Source organism: Phyllobates terribilis, unplaced genomic scaffold, assembly GCF_046119375.1.
Source record: "Phyllobates terribilis strain yellow unplaced genomic scaffold, ASM4611937v1 Scaffold_3__8_contigs__length_932513732, whole genome shotgun sequence".
Classification (NCBI taxonomy): domain Eukaryota; kingdom Metazoa; phylum Chordata; class Amphibia; order Anura; family Dendrobatidae; genus Phyllobates; species Phyllobates terribilis.
This window is the reverse complement of record NW_027362763.1, coordinates 125,499,548-125,525,664: the sequence shown is the minus strand read 5'-3', so window position 1 is coordinate 125,525,664 and position 26,117 is coordinate 125,499,548. Positions and strand designations below refer to the sequence as shown.

At 44.0% G+C, this 26,117-nt stretch overlaps 1 protein-coding gene across 1 annotated transcript in view; it reads left to right on the top strand.

The window, feature by feature from the left end:
• The window catches only part of KCNS3 (potassium voltage-gated channel modifier subfamily S member 3), a 221,117-nt gene extending 196,946 nt beyond the window's left edge, over positions 1-24,171 (top strand). Inside the window, exon 2 of the mRNA XM_073672965.1 lies at positions 22,488-24,171. Coding sequence (XP_073529066.1) covers positions 22,531-23,997 — 1,467 coding nt within the window. The 5' untranslated portion in view covers positions 22,488-22,530 and the 3' untranslated portion in view covers positions 23,998-24,171. The remainder of the gene's footprint in view (positions 1-22,487) is intronic.
• The last annotated feature ends 1,946 nt before the right edge of the window (positions 24,172-26,117 follow it).

Here is a 26,117-nt window from a genome sequence, read left to right as displayed (position 1 = left end):
AAAATATTTGGGCTTGTAGCAGTGTGTGGGACTTGTTCTATTAGTCCATCTATACTAACCTCCACCAGGTTGCAAATTCAAAATAATTTTTATCTGCATATAGCTCTGAAAAAATATTAGGGCTTGTAGCAGTGTGTGGGACTTGTTCTATTAGTCCATCTATACTAACCTCCACCAGGTTGCAAATTCAAAATAATTTTTATCTGCATCTAGCTCTGAAAAAATATTTGGGCTTGTAGCAGTGTGTGGGACTTGCTCTATTAGTCCATCTATACTAACCTCCACCAGGTTGCAAATTAAAAATAATTTTTATCTGCATCTAGCTCTGAAAAAATATTTGGGCTTGTAGCAGTGTGTGGGACTTGTTCTATTAGTCCATCTATGCTAACCTCCACCACCTGTGTATGTAATAAAATTGTTTTACTGCATCTAACCCAGCCAATACTTTTGGGCTAATATCACAGTTTGGCCACTGTGCTCTGCTCGGTTCCCATCCATTGTTTTTTGTGCAAACAACTCCAGAGTTGTCAATTAGTTAACCACCAAAATGAGTGGAAAAAGGCCTGCTGCCGGTGGAAAGGGGAATAGGTGTGTTGGGAAGTGAAAAAAAGGTTGTGTCCGTGGGGTAGGTGTTAAAGCAACAGTAACATCTGCAGAAGAAAGACCATCTTCCAGCCAAACTAAGATGTCTACTTCTTTTAGTGGACAATGTGATAAGAGCCCTTTCTTACGGCCACGCCAATCACTACAAATTCCAGATGAGGCACAAAAACAGCAGGTGCTTCAACGGATATCATGTGCTCCTTTAAGTGGGCTCTCCTGCACCTCAACTTCAACATCACAAATACTCCAGTCCTCAGAGGTGTCACCCCAATCGCACTTGCTTCCTCACAGCTCCCAAATCTCCAGCTGCCCGTCTGAGTATGAGGTAGAACAGATGGTTGAGTCTGCAGAGCTGTTTACTCATACTATAGCCTGGGAATCAGAGGTCGACTCCAGAGCTTCTGTGAATCCAGACGAGGAAATGATCTGCACTGATGCCCAGAATCTTTATGATTCGGATCCAGGAACAGACGCAGAAGGTTCTGACCATAATGTAGACCCTCGTTCCCAAACTGTAACTCCTGTTGGTGGAGAAAATGAGCAAGACGATGATGAGACTCATATACCTGATTGGAGCGACTACTTGAGTTTTTTGTCAGGGCAGGAAGAGGTTGGCTCTGAGGACGACGGGTATGATAACACACAGGGTGATGATGATGAGGTTGGAGATCCCACTTACTGTCAACCCACAGTCAGCCAGTCGATGAGGTCAGCAGAGGAGGTGGAGGAGGATGCTAGTGACGACGAGGTCAGGTTGCGCCTTCCTGGACAGAGACGTAGTACTGGAAGCACGTCAACAACTGCATCCTCAAACACAACACTGCCTCTGACCACAAGTCGTGGTGGCTCTTCAGGTCGCATGGGTGCTAAGCCTTGCATAGCCTGGGCATTTTTTCAGATCGATAAGGATGACCCAACTCGTGTTATCTGTAACATTTGTCAGCAAAAGCTAAGTAGAGGCCAAAAAATACATAGTTTGAGTACTTCATGCATGAACGGGCACATGGATATGAAGCATAAGTTGCAGTGGGAAGCTCACTGTGCTACAATGCGGCCTAGCCTGCCGGGCCACCCACCGTCTGCCACATCTTGTGCATCCGCGGCCTCTTCATCCTCTGTGACTGGGGGGACAGCAGTCACACCTGTTTTGGGACGCAGACCTGCCACGTCTTTACCAGCAACAGCCAGCGTGATTGGCAGGTCATCATTTTCTTTGGAGGTGGAAACACCAGCTGGTGTTCAGCGCTGTCCAACATCGATAGCACCACCTTTGGATCAAGGCAACCTAACATGTCCGCCTGCATCTTCCTCACAGACCGGCAATTTGCCGGGGACACCCTTCTCAACCCCGTCTAAGCACAACAGCCAGCCCTCGGTCCCTCAGATGTGGACAAGTAAAAGACCATTTCCTCCTAGCCATGAGAAAGCTAAGAGGTTGAATGTCACCATCTGCAAGCTCTTTGCTACAGAAATGCTGCCTTTCCGCCTGGTGGACACAGAGGATTTTCGAGACCTTATGTCCGTCGCAGTGCCCCATTACCAGATGCCTAGTCGGCACTACTTCTCAAAGAAAGGTGTGCCTGCGCTCCACCAGCATGTCGCACACAACATCACCGCTTCTTTGAGAAACTCTGTGTGTGACAGGGTGCATTTCACCACAGACACTTGGACGAGTAGGCATAGACAGGGGCGTTACATGTCGCTGACTGGGCACTGGGTAACTATGGTGACAGCAGGACAAGGGGCTGCTGTCCAAGTCTTGCCGTCCCCACGAGTTGTGCATCAATCCTCTTTATCTCGAAGTTCCTCCACTGCTTCTGCCTCCTCAACCTCCTCTCGGTCCTCCACCTGCACCCAAACACTGTCTGGTCATGCCACAAGCTTTCTACCTGCACAGAAGAGATCCTGCACACCTCCTTACTATGCTGGCAGCAGGGCTCAACGTCATCAGGCGGTTTTTACTTTGAAATGTCTGGGAAATGTGAGTCACACAGCTAAAGAGTTGTGGTCAGCTCTGGAGAACCAGTTTCATGATTGGTTGTCTCCACTGGACCTGAAACCAGGGAAGGCCGTGTGCGACAATGCTGCAAACCTTGGTGCGGCCCTTCGCCGGGGCAATGTCACACACGTGCCTTGTATGGCTCACGTGTTGAACCTGGTTGTCCAGCAATTTTTAGGCCACTATCCCTGACTAGATGGCCTTCTGCAGAGGGCACGGTCGCTGTGTGCTCACTTCCGCCGTTCGCATCCCACAGCTCAGCGACTTACATCTCTGCAGAAGTTGTTGGGCCTGCCACTTCACCGGATAAAATGCGATGTGCCTACCCGGTGGAATTCAACTCTGCACATGTTGCAGCGACTGTGGCAGCACCGACAAGCCCTGGTGCAATACGTTCTGACGTATAGCCTGGGCCAACGAGATCCAGAGGTGGGGCAAATCACGCTGGAGGAGTGGTCTCAGATCAGGGACCTATGCACCCTTCTGCACAGTTTTGAAATGGCGACGAAAATGTTTAGTGCTGACGATGCCATTATCAGCATGACTATTCCGGTGATTTACATGCTGGAGCACATGTTAAACAGAATTCGGAGTCAGGTGGTGGCACAAGAGGAGGTGGAGGAAGTAGAGGAGGAGGAGTTGTATGCGGAAGGGCTAACATCTGCAAGGTCCAGACGGTCAGCAGCACCAAGGCGGCAGGCATGTGAGGGTGGGGGAGATGGTTTTACCAGGGCGCATGGTAGCAGCCAAACTAGTGAGGAAGGTGCAGGAGCCCAGGAAGAAGTGGAGGACGAACTGATGTAAGACTCATCAGATGAGGGAGCCCTTGATCACATTTCTGTTGTGCGAGGTTGGGGGGAGAGGGCAGAGGAAGGAAGCATGATTGTTACCTCGCCACCAACACAACAGGGACTTGGTGCTCCTGGATGCTCAAGACACATGAGTGCCTTCTTGCTGCACTACCTGCAACATGACCCTCGAATTGTGAGAATTAGAAATAATCCTGGCTACTGGGTTGCCACACTGTTAGATCCCCGGTACAAAAGTAAATTTGCAGAAATTATTCCTGCCATAGAAAAGGATGCACGCATGCAGGAGTATCAGCAGAGACTGTTGCAGAATCTTACATGTGCTTTTCCACAAAACACCAGAGGTGCACGTAGTGAATCTCACAGTTCCAACTTGCCAACCGTGGGACCATCGAGTGTTCAGCACTCAAAACGTAACAGAAACACAGTATCTGCTGGTAACATCAATTATGCGGAATCATTTCACCACTTTTTTAGCCCATCCTTTGCAAGGCCACAGGAGACAAGAAGTCTGACACATAGTCAACGCCTAGAGACGATGGTACAGGAGTATCTCCAAGTAAACATCGAAGCCATGACTGTGTCACTGGACCCTTGCTCTTTTTGGGCTTCCAATCTGGATAAATGGCCGGAGCTCGCCACTTACGCCTTGGAGATCTTGTCATGCCCCGCAGCCAGCGTTCTGTCTGAACGTGTGTTCAGCGCTGCTGGTGGTGTGCTGACAGATAAGCGCCCGCGGCTCTCCACTGATAATGTAGACAGACTCACGTTCATAAAGATGAACAAATCATGGATCCGAAAGGACTTTTCTACCCCTGTGTCATCCTGGGGAGAGTAAAAGCTTGATGATTTGTTAAAATCACCTCACCAACCGTTTTAAGCTTTCAAATTACTAATCATGTTTATCTGTATCTTGGCTGGAAAATAATTTGGGCCTTGTAGCAGTTTGCAGTACTGATTCTATTAGACCAGCTATACTAAACTCCACCAGATTTAAAATTAATAATCATGTTTATCTGTATCTTGGCTGAAAATAATTTGGGCCTTGTAGCAGTTTGCAGTACTGATTCTATTAGACCAGCTATACTAAACTCCACCAGATTTAAAATTAATAATAATTTTTAGCTGCATCTAGCCCGGAAAATAATTTTGGGGCTCCTAGATGCGCAAGACACTTGAGTGCCTTCTTGCTGCACTACCTGCAACATGACCCTCAGATTGCCAGAATTCCAAATAATCCTGACTACTGAGTTGCCACAGTCTTAGATCCCCCACACTCTTCGATCAACCTTTTCATTTTAATATGGTCATTTTTGAAATTATAAGCATTAGCAGGTTATTAGAAACTGAAATCAAACAGTTTTCAACTCAAAACTTTATTCTAGGTGATGTTACATTTGCACATAGGACCCCTTGTTCGAAAGGAGCTTCTGAACTCTCTCGTCCATTGAATTTGTCAGGTTTTGGATGGTTTCTGCTTCAGTTGTTTTGCATGAGGACAGAATACCCTCCCAGAGCTGTTGCTTAGATGTGAACTGCCTCCCGCCATCATAGACACTCCTTTTGATGATGCTCCAGAAGTTCTCAATGGGGTTGAGGTCAGGGGAGCATGGGGGTCACACGATAAGTTTGTACCCTTTTATGCCCATATCAGCCAGAGATGCAGATGTGTTATGTGCAGCATGAGTCGGTGCATTATCATGCATGAAAATGATCTTGCTGTGGAATACACGGTTCTTCTTCTTGAACCATGGCAGGAAGTGCTGTTTGAGAAACTCCACATACATTATGGAGTTCATCTTTACCCCTTCAGGGATCCTAAAGGGGCCGACAATCTCTCTCCCCATGATTCCAGCCCAAAACATTACTCCACCTCCTCCTTGTTGGCGCCGTAGCCGTGTTTGCATGGGGTGTCCATCAACCAGCCATCCTCCACTCCATCCATCTGGACCATCGAGCGTTGCACGGCACTCATCGGTGAACAAAACAGTTTTGAAGTCAGTCTTCATGTATTGTTTGGCCCACTGGAGCCGTTTCTGCTTGTGTACAGTGGATAGAGGAGGTCGACAGGATAGCTTACGCACAACTGCAAACCTCTGAAGGACCCTGCATCTTGTTGTTCGGGGGACGTTGGAGGCACCAGCAGCTTCAAAAACTTGTCTGCTACTATGACAAGGCTTTTTTGCCGCTGTTCTTTTAACCTGACGTAATTGCCTGTAGGAAAGAGTCCACAATTTTCCCTTATCAGCACGCACACGTGTGTACTGTGAATCAGCTACATACTTCTTGATTGTGCGATGATCAGGATGAAGTGTCTTGGCAATGTTGATTGTAGTCATGCCTTGACCTAAACACTCCACAATTTGTTGCTTCTCAGCAGCCGACACATCCTTTTTCTTTCCCATTTTGGCACAAAATGTAGGCTGCTTAATAATGTGGGACAGCCTTGTTAAGTAGTCTTGCCTTTCATTGGACACACCTGCCAAACTAATTAGCACAGGTGTCTGCAATTGCTTACAGTGATATAAAGAGCCCTGACACACATCACCATCAATGAGTTTAACTGACAAACAAAAAAATTCTTACCTTATCACTCCTAAACCCTTTTTTGCATAATAATTTGGAACACAGTGTACATGTGCTTTTCCACAAAACACCAGTGGTTCACGTAGTGAATCTTACAGTTCTAACTTGCCAACCGTGGTCTGCATGGAGTTATTCAATAAAGGGCCCAAAATGAAGATAACATAGACGGGAGAGGTCTCTATGAATACGAATTCCTAAGTATTTGATACCCTGTGAGGGCCAGGCAAAGGGAAAGTTGGACTGGATGGAATACTGTATGGATTTGGGGAGGGAGACATCGAGGGCCTCAGACTTCGCTGCATTGATTTTAAAATTTGACCATGTAACAAAATGATCTATTTCAGCCATAACAGCAGGGATGGATATATGTAATTGAGTGATATATAGTAGGACATCATCAGCAAATGCAGAGCACTTGTACTCGGTGCCTCCCACCTCAATCCACCTAATATTGGGGTTATGGCGAATTGATGAGAGCAGGTGCTCCATCACTAGGAGGTATAAGAGAGGGGACAGAGGACATCCCTGCCTTGTCCCATTGGTGATTATGAAAGGTGATGAAAAGTTCCATTTATCTTCAGCCTAGGTGACGTATTGCGATACAGGGCCGTGGTTTTGGCTATAAAAGGGTCCCCTAGACCCCTACCCCAAGCTTTTTAAGAGAATAATATATGGCGTGCTAGGAGACTCTATGGAATGCTTTCTCAGCATCCAAAGAGAGTATCTAATTACAAATTTTTAACTGCATCTAGCCCAGGAAATACTTTGTGCCTAGTAGCAGTGTCTGCTAGTCAGCGGATTATCCCAGCTGTTAAGCAAGCTACACCACCTGTTGTTTGGACACTTAATTTTTTCAAAGGAAATGGTTCGGGCCCCCGGGACACTCAGTGAAGAGCATCGGGAGGCACCCCAAGGCACAGGGGCTGGGAATGGTGGTAGGACGCCTTGCGGTGGACCGCCAAGCTCGATCCTTATAAAAGCTTTTTAACTGCAGCAGCTTTAGTGGACGCTACTGGAGCAGGAATTCCCGCAGCTGCTGGCATGAGACTTGCCCTCAAATAGATCCTTGTAAAAGGATTTAAAGTGTACTCATTCAAATTATAGAGACAATTTAAATTAAAAAGCTTAGACCTGCCTCCACCGCAGGGGGGCTTGCTCGACCCACCAGCTGATAGGCACCAGTATTGGGAGAGGGGGGCTGGCCGTCAGGGTCCACCGCAGCTCTGGCACAAAGCAAGCGACACGGAGGTCGCACGGTCAGGAACGGACTGGCCGTGTTGGCTTCGCACTTTTTTGGTTTTAGAAGGGCATGACATGCCTATATCTGTGTCTCCCCCTCCTTTTACTCCTCCACCTCTTTTCTTTTCGCATGACTATATGTACTTGTCACTTTTCCATGTGGTAGTTGTGTCTTCTGAGCAGTTTGTCAGCTTTTGGACACCTTTGAAGTGTTTTCTATGTGTTTTCTATGTGTTCCTATGTATTTTTGTTTGCCTGCCATTGGTGTTAACGGTGTTCGACCAACAGTTCGACGAACAGTTCGGCGAACATACGGGTGTTCGACGAACCGAACTCGAACACTACGGGGGTGGCTCAACACTACTATTTACCAAAAATGGAATAAGGCCTACAAAGAAAATAACACAGTACCTACCGTCAAATAGGGTGGAGGTTCAAAGATATTTTGGGGTTGTTTTGCTGCCTCTGGCACTGGGTGCCTTGACTGTGTGCAAGGCATCATGAAATATGAAGATTACCAAAGGATTTTGGGTGGCAATGTATTGCCAGTGTCAGAAAGCTGGGTTGGTTTTCATTCTAGGCCATGGGTATTTCAGCATGGCAATGACCCCCAAAATACTTCAAGAAACACTCAGAAATGGATGGAAACAAAGCACTGGAGAGTTCTGAAGTGTCAGCAATGAGTCTGGATCTAAATCCCATTGAACACCTGTGGAGAGATCTTAAAATTGCTGTTGGGAGAAGACGCCTTCACATATGAGAGACCTGGAGCAGTTTGCAGAAGAAGAGTCCAAGATTCCAGTTGAGAGGTGTAAGAAGCTTGTGGATGGTTATAGGAGCGATTGATTGCAGTTATTTATTCCAAAGGGTGAGCAACCAAATATTAAGTTGAGGGTGCCAACAATTTTGTCCAGCCCATTTTGGGGGTTTTGTGTGAAATTATATCCAATTTGCCTTTCTTTTCTCTGTTTTTTTGTGTTGTTTCAATACACACAAAAGAAATAAACAGTATAACAAAACACGTGTAATTGTAATAATTTTCTAGGAAATAGTTCATTTTCTGGAACAATTTCAAGGGTGCCAAAACTTTCGCCCATGGCTGTGTACTGAATGAAAACTAAACAAATTTTTTTATTCCACACATTGCAAAATAATAAAGTTGAGCCCAAATATGTGAAAACTAATATATCAACCATCAGAATTCAGCTGTCCAGTTACAGGCATCTGAAAAAAATGGTACATTATCATAGTACCCAAAAATAGTTTTCCATCTGGTGCAGGGTATCATTATCCAGTCTTGTTTATGGCTAATATGTTCTTAAATAACAAATCACATGTGTGGTCCCTGAATTTCTAGTCTAGCAACCTGTTCCCTTGTAGTGTGCCTCACTTAATGGGAATTTCCAATCTTAGGCATTTATGGCATATACATAGGATATACTGTATCATCAATTTCCAGGAGACCCATGCTCCATGGAGAGGTGACTGGTGCTTGCTGGGCTCTTTCGCAACTTCTACAGACTCCAATATAGAGGGCAGCATGCTAGAAGTGGAGAAAATGGCAGCTGGGAAAAGTCAAACAAGGGTCTACTGACAGTCATTATATTGGTAGGCAGATGTCTCAGAGTTGTATCATACATTTATGGATACACCATCAATGTCTAAGAGTTACTTTTAACTACTGGTACGTCCATCTATTTTTCTGTATGTATAATCCAACTGCCTAAAATTATTGGTGACCACTGGTGAATGTATAGACTATGTGTTCATCAAGATAGAAAGTTGATGTCGGGCATAAGAAACTTTCTTGCACTGCTTCCATGAAATTTCTGCAGCACCAGGGAGATTTTCCAAGTTTTCCTGGAATCCGGGAGCTTTTGCCTTTTGTTTGGGCAATTTTGGAGCAGAAAAATCAGGAAACTGCTGATAATGACTGTGCAGAGAATAGAAGACGTAGTCAAGGTTCCTTTATCGGTAAGATATTCAGGCCACGTATTTGGATTCAGAAATGGTACTTCATGAGGCCAGATGGCAGTGCCGTCTCCTGCATTTTCTGCTATATCATTGTTAGGGATGAGTGGACCCATGGATGTTCCGGTTTATCAAGTTTGACCGAACTTTAGTCCAAAGTTCGGTTCGGGAACAAGAACTGTACCCAAACTTCAACCTGAACCCCATAGTAATCAATGATGACCCGAACTTTGGTGCAAGAACCTCCCTCTCTTTCTCTCTCTCTCCTCCCCGAACTCCAGAACTGTACAACGGACTTCCGGGAGAGGTCAGAGTTCGGAGTCGAGCACCAGACACTAGCTGTATGGTACGAACCCCAAACTTTACAGTTTGGGTTCGCTCATCTCTAATCATTGTGTATACTGCAGAGTTTTTTGTCTGACCGTCGCTGCGAAAAGGAGCAATAGCCGACAGATCATAATTCTAAAAGCCTTTACCGGGGCTTTCACAGAAGATTAGCGCATCCTTCACTAGTCTACCTACACCTTCATCTTGTATTGAGTTTAACATGCTTGGAGGCACCACGTCTCTTCTGCAGCGATGATTACTTTTTATTCAGTAGTCTTCTGGATGTTCCAGAGAGTTGACATATAGTGTATAAAACACATGACAGCATATAATGGGTCATTTTTGTTAGTATTGCATTACAAAAAAGTTTCCATGTGGAGGTATGCATTATAAGGAACCTGGCAGAAACTTCTACACCCCCAAACCATTTATATGTCTGTTTAGCCCTTTAAAATATAAGCAGATTGATCTCTTATGAACCCAGAGTTATACTCCCGCAGAGAGAAATCTTGTAGCTCTGCATATATGTGTCTTCAGGAGTGGACAAAGACAGAAGAGGGCCACTGTGCAAAATCAATATATGGGCACTTTGCAGTCCCTCATCATAATGTGATTTCCACCTACTTTGGAAGTTTGCCCCCTTAAATATTGGACTGCACAGGTTACATCAATAGTATGTCCACCCCTGTGTTTCTAGAAGTGCATTGGGGCATGACGATGGTCCTCGGCCTCGGCAGGGAGTAGAGCGTGAGGCTGAGGAGCTCAAAGTGCATCATCACACCCCGATGCACTTCAATATATATATAAATATATATACACAACTTCATAGTGTGATTTCTCGGCACTGGAGCCTCATTTTCTGGGACATACACATGTCAACTTGCTTGTCTTTTAAAGGACTACATGGTCATATAAATGGCTTAAGGGAATAGAAGGCTTGTTCAATTCCCTCTAAAGAAGCCCTTTTACAGGTTCTCCTCCTTCCTCACGGATTGCATGGCTCTCCTGTCCATACAATGGTGGCTGATAGAGGAGCATGTGACCAGACCTGTCTATCAGTCTCCATCAATTGGAAAACACTGCACATGGGAAAGCAAGTTTTAAGTCGGAGGAAGACGATGGGCAAGTCTGGTCACATGCTCCTCTATCAGCGGCCATTGTGTGGACAGGAAAGCTGTGCAGTCTGTGAGTAAGGAGAACCTGTAATACTTATATATTAGTAAGTCTATGAGGAAAGAGGAGAACATGTAATACTTAAATATTAGTAAGTGTGTGAGGAAGGAGGAGAACCTGTAATACTTATATATTAGTAAGTCTGTGAGGAAGGAGGAGAAACTGTAATACTTATATATTAGTAAGTCTATGAGGAAGGTGGAGAACCTGTAATACTTATATATTACTAAGTCTGTGAGGAAGGAGGAGAACCTGTAATATTTATATATTAGTAAGTGTGTAAGGAAGGAGGAGAACCTGTAATACTTATATATTAGTATGTCTGTGAGGAAGGAGGGGAACCTGTAATACTTATATATCAGTAAGTCTATGAGGAAGGTGGAGAACCTGTAATACTTATATATTACTAAGTCTGTGAGGAAAGATGAGAACCTGTATTATTATATATTAGTAAGTCTGTGAGGAAGGAGGAGAACCTGTAATACTTATATATTAGTAAGTCTGTGAGGAAGGAGGAGAACCTCTAATACTTAAATATTAGTAAGTCTATGAGGAAGGATGAGAACCTGTAAAACTTATATATTAGTAAGTCTGAGGAAGGAGGAGAACCTGTAATACTTATATATTAGTTAGTATGTGAGGAAGGAGTAGAACCTGTAATACTTATATATTAGTAAGTCTGAGGAAGGAGTAGAACCTGTAATACTTATATATTAGTAAGTCTATGAGGAAGGTGGAGAACCTGTAATACTTATGACGCGCCCCTGGGCCTGTGTCGCGCTGCGTTGCGCATGCGGGAGCTTACCCGGAGCCGGATCTCTTGAGGGTTGTAGTCTCGTGGCGGTGATCCGGTCCGTGCCCAGGGAGTCAGACTAAGTGGCGCTGTATTAGCGGTAGATGTTGTACGACTACGCCACCCGTTGAATGCAGCGAAGGAGCTGCCGCTGCAGGGCAGACCGCTGAGGCCGGTGGTAGGATTGTGCAGCGTGATAGTATCACCCCCAACGGGAGGGGTATGGCCTCAGGGCAGCCGACGTGGATGATGGGGGTAGCAGGAACCACTCGGAGACGGTACGGTGTAGTTCAGGGTCTTTACTGGTGACAGAGATAGACCCTCCCGGAGTACTGGCTAGCGATTGGGGCCTGGTCAGTCCTTGAGCAGATGGGATCTCCCCTGGCCAGGCGGAGTTGTAGGCCTCCCAAACTAACTGTACTCTTCTGGCTACCTTGCTAGAGGCGGGTATAAGTAGCCCACGTCCCTGAGTGTACCGTGTGGTGCTCACCCGTATGGCCGGTGACTCGGGGCCTTCTAGTAGCTTCCGCTCCACGACGGCGGTGCTGGTCCCATGCGTGTGACCGTGCCTTCGGGTTTCTTGGCCAGAGGACCTGAAATCCCCTGCCTGACGGATTCTGCTGCTGGGTAGGAGTTAGTCCCCACAGCCTCGGACTCCGGGTCCGGTAAGAAATCTTCTCAGTCAGGGCGAGCTCTGCAGCTGCCAGCCCCTGACTCCTTGTAACACTGCTCCCACAGAGCTCCTGTTGTTTCTTCCCATAGCTGCTTCTCTTCTCTGTCTCTACTTCTGGCATGGCCCAGGAGCTGGGCCCAGCCGGAGCCACAGCTCCCTGTCAGCCCTCCTGGCTGAACTCTCCCTCTGAACTCCCTAACCCTGCCTCAGCCCCAGGTTTATATAGGGGAAGTTCTTCCCCTCCCAGGACTGGGCAGGAGGTGTGGCATGCATAGGATTCCTGACCAAGAGACCTCCCACCTGCTCTCAGACATAACATTGCCGTTACTGTGGAAACCAGACCCCTGGGGTGCCACATTTATATATTACTAAGTCTGTGAGGAAGGAGGAGAACCTGTAATATTTATATATTAGTAAGTGTGTAAGGAAGGAGGAGAACCTGTAATACTTATATATTAGTATGTCTGTGAGGAAGGAGGGGAACCTGTAATACTTATATATTAGTAAGTCTATGAGGAAGGTGGAGAACCTGTAATACTTATATATTACTAAGTCTGTGAGGAAGGAGGAGAACCTGAATTATTTATATATTAGTAAGTCTGTGAGGAAGGAGGAGAACCTGTAATACTTATATATTAGTAAGTCTGTGAGGAAGGAGGAGAACCTCTAATACTTATATATTAGTAAGTCTATGAGGAAGGATGAGAACCTGTAAAACTTATATATTAGTAAGTCTGAGGAAGGTGGAGAATCTGTAATACTTATATATTAGTTAGCATGTGAGGAAGGAGGAGAAACTGTAACATATATATTAGTAAGTCTTTGAGGAAGGAGGAGAACCTGTAATACTTATATATTAGTAGGTCTGTGAGGAAGGAGGAGAACTTGTAATACTTATATATTAGTAAGTCTATGAGGAAAGTGGAGAATCTGTAATACTTATATATTAGTTAGTATGTGAGGAAGGAGGAGAACCTGTGATACTCATATATTAGTAAGTGCCCCAAAATCATGTCCCCAACACATCTGCTAAAATAAAGTGGACAACTCCTTTAAGATGTGCTACCTTAGCCCATGTTTTTCCTGCTTCCCAAGCATAATTCTGGCCTGTAAAATTTTACGTATCTGGATGAAATTGCTGGTAGTTCACTATTTAAATCCCATCCCTTAAGGGAGTTGTATTCCCCATTTCAGCAATGTCTGATCAAGTAATTACATTACAAATTCAGATTGCCTATGCTGTGATCAATTTATAATTATCAAATGACATGAAATTCAAAGACAGAGATTTGCTCTGTGTTATTAAAAGCTTTTATAGGTCATTCCCAGTTTTCTATGCGGATGAGGCCTTCTAATTCTCTGATCCCTGCTGTCAAACTGAGCTAAAACAAAAATAAATACAGTAGGATAATGAGGATATGATAAAGACCATGAGAAATTAGTGATAGCACAAGGAGAAAGAGATTACAATATGGATTCTCAGATTTTCATGCAAATATCCGGGCATAGACTATAGTATGGAGGGCATGGGCAAATATGGCATTTACATGGCTACTGCACTAATGTGGGTATTGGTGACTACCTACAATATTCACATTTTATTAGATGAGGACAGTGGCGTAACTTGATACTCACGGACCACAATGTAAAATATCCTGCAACCGCATTACCAAGTATAAGGATGAAGAATGTTTCTGTAGTACTGTATGTCTCGTGAGCAAAGTCATCCATTGAAGAAAGGCCTTTTTTTTATTACGGTGTCCAGTTTTGCTACCCAGGATAGAAGGGGCTAGTTTTTGTTTAAGGGGGTCATCCAACCCAACATCACCTATCACAAGAATGTCGGTCCCATGTCCTCCTCCCCTTGTTAATGGAGTGGTATTGTGCATGCAAGACCATCGCTCCAATACCTGTCTATGAGAAAGGTGGTCAAGTATGCACACATAGAAGTGATTGGCGCAGTGGTAATGCACACTACCGCTACGTTCAAACAGAAATGTATACCCCCCTTCTATTCTCTGCATAAATGGATTGTTAGATAACTCCTTTAACCTTTCATGCCATGTCAATGGCAACCAGGTCAAATGTCCAACCCTTTACTTGCTAGCAATGCAGTAGGATTGGAGAGGGAAATACCATATGTAACACCGACGTCCCTGCATGGCACCCCTCCCTCCCCCCGGCAGGGATGCCAAAACGCTCACTGCCGCTCTGCGGCGTATCCTGGTCAGGTTTTCGCTGCGGCACCCAGGTTCCAGGTTCATAGGCACGCACATGTCTCCCGGCAGCGTACTTAGGGCGTGTGCACGCACACTTCTTATTCAAGGGGCAGCACGCCCACTCCGAAAGTGTCCCCAACCTATAACTGGGAGGCATTAGGTATTTAAGGCAGTCTCCCCTGTAGGGAGGTGCCTGAGCAATTTCAGTATCTAGTGTGTCTACAACCTACTAGTCCATTGTCAGATCCCTGTTCCAGAACCCATTCTGTGATCCTGTACCAATGCCTGTCCAGTGATCCTGAGCCCATCCTGTCTGAGCCAGCCATACTGTCCGAACCTAACCCATTCTGTCTGAACCGGCACCAGTATCCATACTGGCAGTGGTCCTGCCCTGCCTGACATGCTGAGTCCGTACCTGCATACCTAACCGCTGGGGTCAGATTCTGCAGTACCAGTGACTGCCCAGGAGTGGTACCTGGTGGCTACTTGCAGCTCAAGATTAACCTCACCATCAGAGGCTCTAGTGAAGAACCAGGTAGTTGCTCAGTTACGCCCCTCCAGGGTAAGCCTATTTGGATGCAGAGAACGGAGACACCATTCTGGAGAGCTTTGAGTTTTCTAGTAGTCATACTCTTACTGATGACACTTAGTAGTAAGATTTATTCATGTACCAAAAACGCAATACTAGGGTTAAAAAATGGTGCATTAAAAAATCACCCCACTTAAGAAAAGTTGCAAAGTTATTTTCAAAGAATAAAGCTTTGGATTTTGACTAAAAAGCTTTAGAAGACAGCTTCAGAAGGTATCATAGAGGGTTGTATCATTTCTAATAAGACTAAAGTATAGTCCACATTTTTCTACTGTTTGCTTAAAAGGTTGTCTAGGATCTTTCAATAGCTTTCTTGACCTTACAAAATGTGGTATTGTTGTCTTATATTAGTCAATTTACTGTAAGTATGGCACATATGTCACATAAAGGAGGATACCGATGGCACCTTATTGACTATCTACGCTAAAATTGGGTCCTTCAAGCTTCCATCACGATGTCTAATATTATATTGGAAAAATTAGAGCAGCAGCTGCCCTATTTTTTCTGATATGTATTTCAGAAAAAAAATGTGAACAGTGGCTAATTTTCTCTTCTGTAGATTTTACACTTCCTCTACAATTTCGGCTTTGTCAATTCGAGGAAATCACATGTCATTTGGAGAACACTTTATACCCTTCTCATTTTCATTTATGTTTGCCTTCTTTATCTCTATTGTATATAAAAAGAAAATTGAGAATCTAATTGACAAGTAACATAAAAAACTGCTTTGCACATATAAAGACTCATTTTCTGGAGAGTAAATATACGAGACAGCAGTTTTCATAGTTTTTATTTGGCAGTAAAATAAAAAATAAAGAGGGGAAGAAAGGGAAACAGTGTATAAAAGCGTTTAATAGGCAAGACTATGGGAGTAATATTTGGCCAATGTATGTTGGATATTGTCTATCTGGACAAAAGTTGTCTACCTGGACATGGACGTCCTCTATTTGGACTTTATGCTGGCGCATAAAAGGTTGTTGGTATATAAAATGAGAACAATGGGACGAGGGAACAATATGCGTAATTGGGTTAAAACTGACTGATACTCAGTGATAGGAAACAGAGGGGGGTTATTAATGGCACACACTCAGATTTTGTCACAGTTAACACAAGGGTGAGTATTGGGCCTTCTTCCTTTTATTATATTAATGACTTCGTAGAGGCCATACAAACTAGAATTTTAATGTTTGCAGATGATACTAAACGCTTCAAAGTAATCAACACACAGGTGGATAATTTAATACTACTGATGGATTTTTGGCCGCATGAAGCTTGGGCTGAGAAATGGCAATTGAAGTTCAACATAGATATACATTGCTCAAAAAAATAAAGGGAACAATCAAATAACACATCCTAGATCTGAATGAATGAAATATTCTCATTGAATACTTTGTTCTGTACAAAGTTGAATGTGCTGACAACAAAATCACACAAAAATCTTCAATGGAAATCAAATTTATTAACCAATGGAGGCCTGGATTTGGAGTCACCCCCAAAATTAAAATGGAAAAACACACTACAGGCTGATCCAACTCCTGGACAGTCTGTGGTGCAACGTCACGTTAGTGGATGGAGCGAGACATGATGTCCCAGATGTGCTCAATCGGATTCAGGTCTGGGGAACGGGCGGGCCAGTCCATAGCTTCAATACCTTCATCTTGCAGGAACTGCTGACACACTCCAGCCACATTAGGTCTGGCATTGTCCTGCATTAGGAGGAACCCAGGGCCAACCGCACCAGCATATGGACTCACAAGGATGGACTCTGAGGATCTCATCTCGGTACGTAATGACAGTCAGGCTACCTCTGACGAGCACATGGAGGGCTGTGCGGCCATCTGAAGAAATGCCACCCCACACCATTACTGACCCACTGCCAAACCAGTCATGCTGAAGGATGTTGCAGGCAGCAGATCGCTCTCCACGGCGTCTCCCGACTCTGTCACGTCTGTCACATGTGCTCAGTGTGAACCTGCTTTCATCTGTGAAGAGCACAGGGCGCCAGTGGCAACTTTGCCAATCCTGTGGCAAATGCCAAGCGTCCTGCACGGTGTTGGGCTGTGAGCACAACCCCCATCTGTGGACGTCGGGTCCTCATACCACCCTCATGGAGTCTGTTTCTAACCGTTTGTGCAGACACATGCACATTTGTGGCCTGCTGGAGGTCATTTTGCAGGGCTCTGGCAGTGTTCCTCCTTGCACAAAGGCGGAGGTAGCGGTCCTGCTGCTGGGTTGTTGCCCTCCCACGGCCCCCTCCACGTCTCCTGGTGTACTGGCCTGTCTCCTGGTAGCACATCCAGCCTCTCCACACTACGCTGACAGACACAGCCAACCTTCTTGCCACAGCTCGCATTGATGTGCCATCCTGGATGAGCTGCACTACCTGAGCAACTTCTGTGGGTCGTAGAGTCCGTCTCATGCTACCACGAGTGTGAAAGCACAGCCAACATTCAAAAGTGACCAAAACATCAGCGAGAAAGCATTGGTACTGAGATGTGGTCTTTGGTCCCCACCTGCAGAACAACTCCTTTATTAAGGGTGTCTTGATAATTGCCAATAATTTCCATCTATTGTCTATTCCATTTGCACAACAGCATGTGAAATTGATTGTCAATCAGTGTTGCTTCCTAAGTGGACAGTTTGATTTCACAGAAGTTGTTTAAGTGTTCCCTTATTTTTTTGAGCAGTGTATATAAGGTAATACACTTGGATTGAGGACAGTTATGTAAAACACTGGGTAAAAATGTCTTGGGCATATGGATGAACAACAAACACTCAACTTTAGTGACCAGTGCCGGGCAAATGCTGCCAGGGCAAATAATATAGTGGGATGCATTAAAAAAAGCAGAGATACTCATTACAAGGACATAGTTTTAATCTATACATGTCACTAGTGTGGCCACACTTAGAATACTGTTTACAGTTTTGGTCTATAAGAAGGACATAGTTGAATTAGAGCGAGTGCTGAGAAGAACAACCAAGGTTATTAAGGGAACGGGTAGACTGCAATACCATCTCATTACTATGTTCGAATATATGAAGGTACAGTACAGGGATTTTTCTAATAATCTTTTTACATTTAGGCCTGCAACAGTGACAAGGGAAATCCTCTACATCTAGAGGAAAGAAGGTTTCATCATAATCACAGATGGTGATTCTTTACTGTGAGAGCAGTGAGACTATTGATTCTTTACTGTAAGAGCAATTGAATTTGTAATGGTTGATACATTAAAAAAAATGTAAGGGAAATTATAATATTATATGATATTATTACAAAATATTACAGGTTACTGGCACTAGATTTTTTATTGGGACCTTGATCCAGGCATCTTGTCTGATTGCCATATGTGGTGATGATAAGGATTTTTTCCCCTAATATGGGGCAATTGGCATCTGCTTTCAAAGGATTTTTGCCTTCTTCAGGATAAATCGGTCAGATTATAAATTGAACTCAATGGACTTGTGTCTTCTTTTAACCTTAGCAAGTATGAAACTATAAAACATTGTTCCAGTGGTGTCTGTGGGCTAATATTTTGTGAAAGTAAAGGAAAAGAGAAGAAAAATAGACATAAAATATGTAGTAAAATAATCCGTTGTTCTGGAAACAAAAATGGATTTATGGTCACATAAAATAGAAAATATAAGAGGGAAGGAATGACAAGTTATAATTCTTTGTGCTTATACGTGTTATCAATAAATATGTGAAAGCGAGGTTAACCACCATGAATACGCCGTGCCGCGGCATTGTATTAAAGGTTAGAAATCACAGCCACAGTTGAAGGAAAGGTCCACGCTTTGTGCAAATACCCTTTAAAAAATAATGAAAGCATTGAGGAGACGCAGCCCTCTATAAAAGAGTTCTGAGAAAAGTATAAGGAAATGTCAATCAAGGAAAAATTGAAAATCGGCGAAGCATAGAGGATTTTTATAGTAATTACACAAGAAGGTTGAGGTTATTTCATGCCTATAGATCCCAAATCAGAAAAAAATAGACTTGTATTCATTTATATCTAAAGCGACAGGGTTTACTTGCACCTGGTATTTGTCTGCAGAAAGCATTATATGGAAATGAGACAGTTTACGTATTTCAACTTTATTTTGTAAGTTCTTAAAGAGAACTCAGTGCCTCTCCTAATATTTCAGTTTTAGTAAATATATGTAATCAACTTGAAATGTTGCAGTACTTGTTCTGAAAAATTCTTTGTATTTCCATTACTTTGTTCCTCCTAGAAATGTGTGACTAAGTTGCCAGGTGAGAGTCACCATTCCCATTGTCAATAATCCGACACTGTCACTTACAGGTGTGGGGAAAGTTGGGGGGGGGGGCAATACAAGCACAATATGGTCTTATCTGATAAATTGATATAGGAATAAAGGATACAGTAACTGCTCACCTTGCGGGGTTTTTACGCATAAGAGGCAATTATTCCAGCTGCTGTAACACCAAGAGGTTGGAGACCCCAAAGTGGAAATAAAGTAGTGAAAAAAAGTTGGTAAATTTGCGCTACTGGTACAGTATCTACAATAAAGATCCCAAGACGGTGTAGAGATGTCAATGCAATTTTAATCTCAAGACGTTTCGAAGTTAGCAAACTTCTTCCTCAGTTCTATTGTGGTTCTCATCTGAAGAAAATGAGATGAGTAGGTGTCAGTAGCAGTGCCCGACTCAGCGTGATTAATAAGTGATATGATGAAGCTGGCATCTGTCTTTTTGTATTTTAATTACAATGACACATTTTTTAATCTTCATTTTTAATGCATCAGAAAGCAGAATCAAGACAGCACAATAGTTTTTGCAGAAAAAAAAATCTGAAATGAGTGTCAGATGGTGTGCTTGTTTGTCCCAAGTGACTACACTATTTTTTTTTTGCATTTATTGTGAAATCATTTTTGTGAAGTGTGGAATTACTGATTTTTAAAAATATAAAAGAAAATTCCCTAAAATAAAGACATTTAACTGTGACTGTGTACTTGTGCGTTTTGAAATAATTTTTTTTTTCACATTTCTTTAATTACCGTATTTGCCGGCGTATAAGATGACCCCCCCAACATTTCCACTCAAAATATAGAGTTTGTTATATACTCACCCCCTCCCATATAATGCCCCATGCAGGATGTCACCCCCCATATTGTGCCCCATGCAGGCTGTTACCCTCCCATAAAATGCCCTATGCAGGGTGTAACCCCCCCATATTATGCCCCATGCAGGATGTCACCCCCCATATTATGCCCCATGCAGGCTGTTACCCTCCCATAAAATGCCCTATGCAGGGTGTAACCCCCCCATATTATGCCCCATGCAGGATGTCACCCCCCATATAATACCCCATGCCTCCATACATTAAAAAAAAATCCAATACTCACCTCACTCCTCCTCACCTGCTGCCGCTGCTCTGGTCTGGACTCCAGCGTCGCCGGCGTCTTCCCGCTCTGCGCTGCCTGTGACGGCTTAGGGGAGGGCGCGGTGGAAAGACGTCACCGCACCCTCTGACCTGAGACGTCACAGGGAGTACACAGCAGGAAGACAGCGGATCTGCGAAGGCACGGGGAGAGGTAAGTATCCGGCTGCCAGGGCCCTGAGCAAGCGGGGGAGAAGGGCAGGTGCTGACACCGCTTTCCTCCCCCCATAGCCCGGCGGGGTGCCCGACCGCAAATGGGCCCCCCCACCTGCTCAGGGCCCCGGCATCTACCTTGCGCATCCCAACTGAAGTGCACCCGGCGTATAAGACGACCCCCTCACTTGGAGGCATGTTTTTCAGGGCAAAAAAGTTGTCTTATACGCCGGCAAATACGGTAGTCAAAATATTACATCTGTAAACACTACACTAATACAGTGCCCTGTTGTGGGAGCTGGCATTTTAGTCATGTACCTACCTATTATACAACAGACTGCTGACATATTTTGCTTTCTAGACCTGTACCTACCTACCTTGCATTATTACTTCCTTTTTAGGAGAGGTGGAATAATTGAGGTTGAAAAGTTTGTGAAAAGTTAATTATAGTGTTATACAAAAGGGTAAAAGAAAAAGTGGCGATGGACAGAGTAGTGTAAAAGGAAAAAAAAACATACCACAGCTAAGAACATGGGAGCCGCTAGCACCAACAGAAGCATCACCACCACTTGCACCTGTTGTCCGGGCAGTAGTTCTACCAAACACAGGTGACACTTGACCTCTTTTGACTGCAGCAAGTGTATTAGAGGTCAGGAAGTGGAGGGCATTATGGAATATATGGCACATCAAAAGTCTCAGTCACAGCAAGATGATGTTACCTCTAACAGTGACACCATCAGTTTGAGTCAGTATTCTGCACAGAATGGTCTGTTTGATCACAATTGAGTAATGTGGATAATTTTTTAACTCCTTTTTATTTAAAAAACAAACAAACATTAAAAGTCTGTCACTGCAAAATCCTATCTGCAAGGAGTTTGTATGTTTTTCAATGTATTTGTATGGGTATATGAGGTTGTTTATTTATTTATTGTACCTTGCTATTTACATTTTTTTTTATCACAACTACCTTTCAAACATGAGAATGTCGCTTTAACTACGTGTATTTTAGGCTATAATTTTTTTTTTTTACAGTTGTTTTCCATTAAGAATTTGACACTGTTTGGCTACAAGTTCTTTGTTTCCCTGGAAATTGTTGGCTGCAAAATGAGTTAAAAGGACCACCCCAGCTTAATCAATTCAGGACCCAAATTAAAATAAAACGAGTGTATACTCACCTCATGCTGCGGTATAGGCACTGCTGTTCCGGATCAGCGGCTACATCTCATCAACATTCCATCAGGGCAGAATTCTGCTTCGATTAAATAGTAAACGCTTCAGCTGACCAGTGGCCATTCACGGACTCCAGCTGTCACATGAAACAACGATGCCATATTACCACCAGGAAGCTGGGATTGTCCAGTAGTGGACAACCCCTTTAACTAAAAATCCATTGATGATCGTGTTTTGAGTTGGAGTTTGTAACTCTTTTACTTGTCTTTTCTGAGCTTCTCTCGTAAAACAGCACAGAGAAGCTTAGTAAAAGACAGATAAAAATTCAAACTCTCAGTCAAAATGAGCTTTATGCTATATTCTCAATTAACGCTTTCTCCAGCCATTAATGAGCTGTGAAGCAAACAGCCTTCAAAGCCAAGTGGTGGAAAATTTTTAATGAAATCCAATTGCAAAGATTATTTTGAACCCAATTTACATGCATTTATAAAAAAAGACTCAAGTTTCCATATCCTTTACCCATCTGAAAAAAGGACCTAGCATTTATTCTCTCATTTATTTGTCAAGATCCTTTTGTTAAATCTGTCTACATTTGTGTCTAGGACATGGGCAAGAATGATCCCTTCGCAGGTTCTCACTACCCATTTAAATATCAAGTCATCCTGGTGTAAGCCTCATACCAGTGGTCCCATACCTGCCAAATATCCTGCTTCCATAGTTCATATGGGCTTGAGTGTTATAGTAGTTTAATACTTTTTCTAAAATCCTTTTGCTTTACCCATAGGTGAAATGTAAACTTTTAAGCTACAAAGTCTCAAGCAGCCAAGATGGTTTATGGAGAATTCTTTCGTAGAACCAAAAGTGATGATGAAGTGGTGAAGTTGAATGTTGGTGGCTTCAAGCAATGTGTGGCTCAGAGAACCCTTCAAAGATTTCCTCACACCAGACTTGGAAAACTACTCAACTGCCATTCCGAGGAAGCCATACTCGAACTCTGCGATGACTACAATGTAGCAGACAAGGAATATTATTTTGACCGTAACCCTTCTCTCTTCAGATACATATTAAACTTTTACTACACGGGAAAACTGCATGTCATGGAGGAGTTGTGTGTGTTTTCCTTTTGCCAAGAGATAGAATATTGGGGGATCAATGAACTCTTCATCGATTCTTGTTGTAGTAACAAATATCAGGAAAAAAAGGACATTATCACGGAGAGAGACTGGGAGGATAAAAGTGATGTCATGAGTGTGGGCTCGTCTTCCGATCAGTCATCTGTTTTTGAAAAAGAATTGGAGATGTTCGATTCTCAAAAATTTGGAAATGTTCGTAAGAAAATATGGGTCCGACTAGAAAACCCTGCCTTCTCTCTGTCTGCCAAGCTTTTTGCCATCTCCTCATTAAGCGTAGTGTTAACCTCCATTGTTGCTATGTGTATCCACAGCATGCCTGAGTTCCACCAACTCGATAACAATGAACGAGAACTGGAAGATCCGGTCCTCGAAGTGGTGGAGATAATATGCATCGTGTTTTTTACCACAGAACTCGTTGTACGACTTGCTGTAGCTCCCTCTCAAAAAAAATTTTGGAAGAACCCCATGAACATTATCGACTTTGTCTCCATTATACCATTTTATGCCACCTTGGTTGTAGACACCAAAGATACAGAAAACGAAGGCATAGAGAACATGGGTAAAGTTGTTCAAATCTTACGACTTATGAGGATATTTCGGATCTTAAAGCTTGCAAGACATTCTGTTGGGTTGAGATCTTTAGGAGCCACTTTAAGACATAGCTACCACGAAGTTGGGCTTTTACTTTTATTTTTGGCTGTTGGAATTTCGATATTTTCAGTTCTTGTATATTATCTGGAAAAAGATGATGAACTGACACCTCTTGAGAACATTCCTACCTGTTGGTGGTGGGCTACCATTAGCATGACCACTGTGGGCTATGGTGACACTCACCCGGTCACTTTATATGGGAAACTTGTTGGAAGTGTTTGCATTATTTGTGGAATACTAGTGGTTGCTCTTCCAATAACTATAATTTTTAATAAATTTTCAAAATACTACCAAAAACAAAAAGCAATGGATGTGGACACGTGCAATGAGGATGAACCAAAAGATAAATTTAACGATCTCCCTTATTTCAACATCAGAGATATATATGCAAGAAGGATGAATTCCTTCATTTCAAGTCTTTCTTCTGTTGGCATTATTGCAAGCAATGAATCCACAGATGCTTCCAGTATCCAAGAAATGGATGATTCTTACACTGCATCGTACAAATGACGATTAGAAGTCTTATTTTCTGTGCTTGCCATGATTTCTCACTTATGTTATCTCTTGCTACCTCCTTCTCCAGAACTTAGAACTTTTTAAGTTTCCAAGTATCATTTGGTCCTTCATAGCACTTAAATGGAATCTGTTAGTAGGATCAACCCTCCTAAGCAGTCTTTATGAACATGTACAGTTGAAACTAGAAGTTTACATACACTATATTGAAAGACACATATGCATGTTTTTCTCAATATCTGATATGAAGTCAGAATAAACACCAGTTTTAGGCTGTGTGCCCACGATGCGTTTTTTAAGCGTTTCCGCAGCGGCAAAAACGCTGCAGAAACGCTTAAAAATGCTTGGTAGAAGGCCTGCCATGTTCCCCAATGATAATCTGCATGTGCTGTGCACATGCTGCGGAAATTTCCTCTGAGGATTATCATTGCGGAAAAAAACGCAGCACTACCAATTATTTTGCGGAAGCGCTGCGTTTTCGCCGCCATTGACTTGCATTAGATCGCATGAATTACGCTTCACTGGATATGTTGATGCACATTCCATGCGTTCTAATGTGCGCATGGTACCCGGGTGTGGAGGACAGGAGACTCTCCTCCGGACCCGGGTACCATAGAAAACTGTGAAAAAAAGAACAAAATAAAAAATAAAGATTATATTTACCTTCTGGCGGCCCCCGGTCTCCTTGTCTGTGCTTGCCGGCAGTTCGCGATGGACTGAAGGACCTGCGCTGACGTTATAGTCATGTGACGGGTCACGCGACGCTGACGTCGGCAGGTCCTTCAGTGCACCGCTGCCGGCAGCTGGGACGGAGGGAATCAAGACTGCGGGGGCCTCGGAAGGTAAGTATGCATTATTTTTTTACATTCTCTCGGGTCACACTATATAAATCCATGCCGGTTGCATGGATTTATATAGTGTGACCAAGTTGACAAGTGACTAGCCCAGGGGATGGGGAATGACTCGGTTACCCGGGCCTTTAGCCTTAAGGAGGTCGCGGTGGTCGGCTCCCGGGCCCGTACTCTGGGGTCTCTCTTTAAAAAGGCGTTGATAGATATCAAGTTTATAAAAGTTCGTGACGCCACCTATGGTTTCTGATGATATTCACCAGCGCTGCGCAGTCCACTGAGGCCGGTGATAAGGCAACTAGATGGTATGGCTCCCATAGGTGGAGCTAGGCCTCAGGGCAGGGTACGGACGGGGTATGCAGGACGGCGAGACTCAGCCGGGTCAGAGCAAGAACAGGGAAGGACACAATAGTCACTTCAGTACCTTTTACTGATGGAAATTCAGGCACTCCCCGGAGCACTGTAGGGTGAAGGGTGTATGTCCGGATCCTCCTCAATGAGCGGGTTTTGGGCCTCCTGTTTCTTGCCTCTGCGTAGTAAGTTTCTGACCTGCCTGGAGCTAGGCCTAACTTTGTCTGTGTCCTGTGCTGGCTGACCTTGTGGTAGGGCCTTCTCTTGGAGTGCACGCTCCCGACTTACGGGGCCTTTGTGTCTCCTGGCTCTGGTACGTATCAGCACTTTATCAATCCTGGGACTTGTAGTTCTCCAGGGATTCCGGTTTATCTTACTGGGTCATGGAGATCCCGGTAAGCTTCGGACCCGGTGTCCGGTAACTGCTTCGTTGGGGTGAGCTAGTTAAGCTCCTCTGCCCCTATGAACTAACTCTCTCTACTCGCCTTCGGCCTACTCGGGCCCTCAATAGGCTACTCACACTAACGGCAGCTTTCCGCGCTTCACAGATCTTATGGCGCCGGCACACCTAAAGCTCACCTCTCTGAGCTACGATTCAACTGGCTCAACTCTGTATTCAGGCTTGCACTAACTGAACTCTCCAGAGGAATTGCTGAATCACTGAGCTCCACTGGAGACTGACCTGTTTCTGTGTCTCACTCTGCAGGAACTCACCAACAGACTGAGCTGCCTGGCTCCACCTTCCCTTTTATATCCCTAACGGGCTCCCTCTGGTGGTCTGAGGTGGAAGGTGGAGATGTGTGAATGGTTATGGGGGCCTCTTGTGGAGGAATCCATCAATACACCCTTCTAGGAGTTGTGATACCAAGCACAGCTGGGCTTCACTCAAGCACTTTCCAAGTGATGCTAAAATCGCTT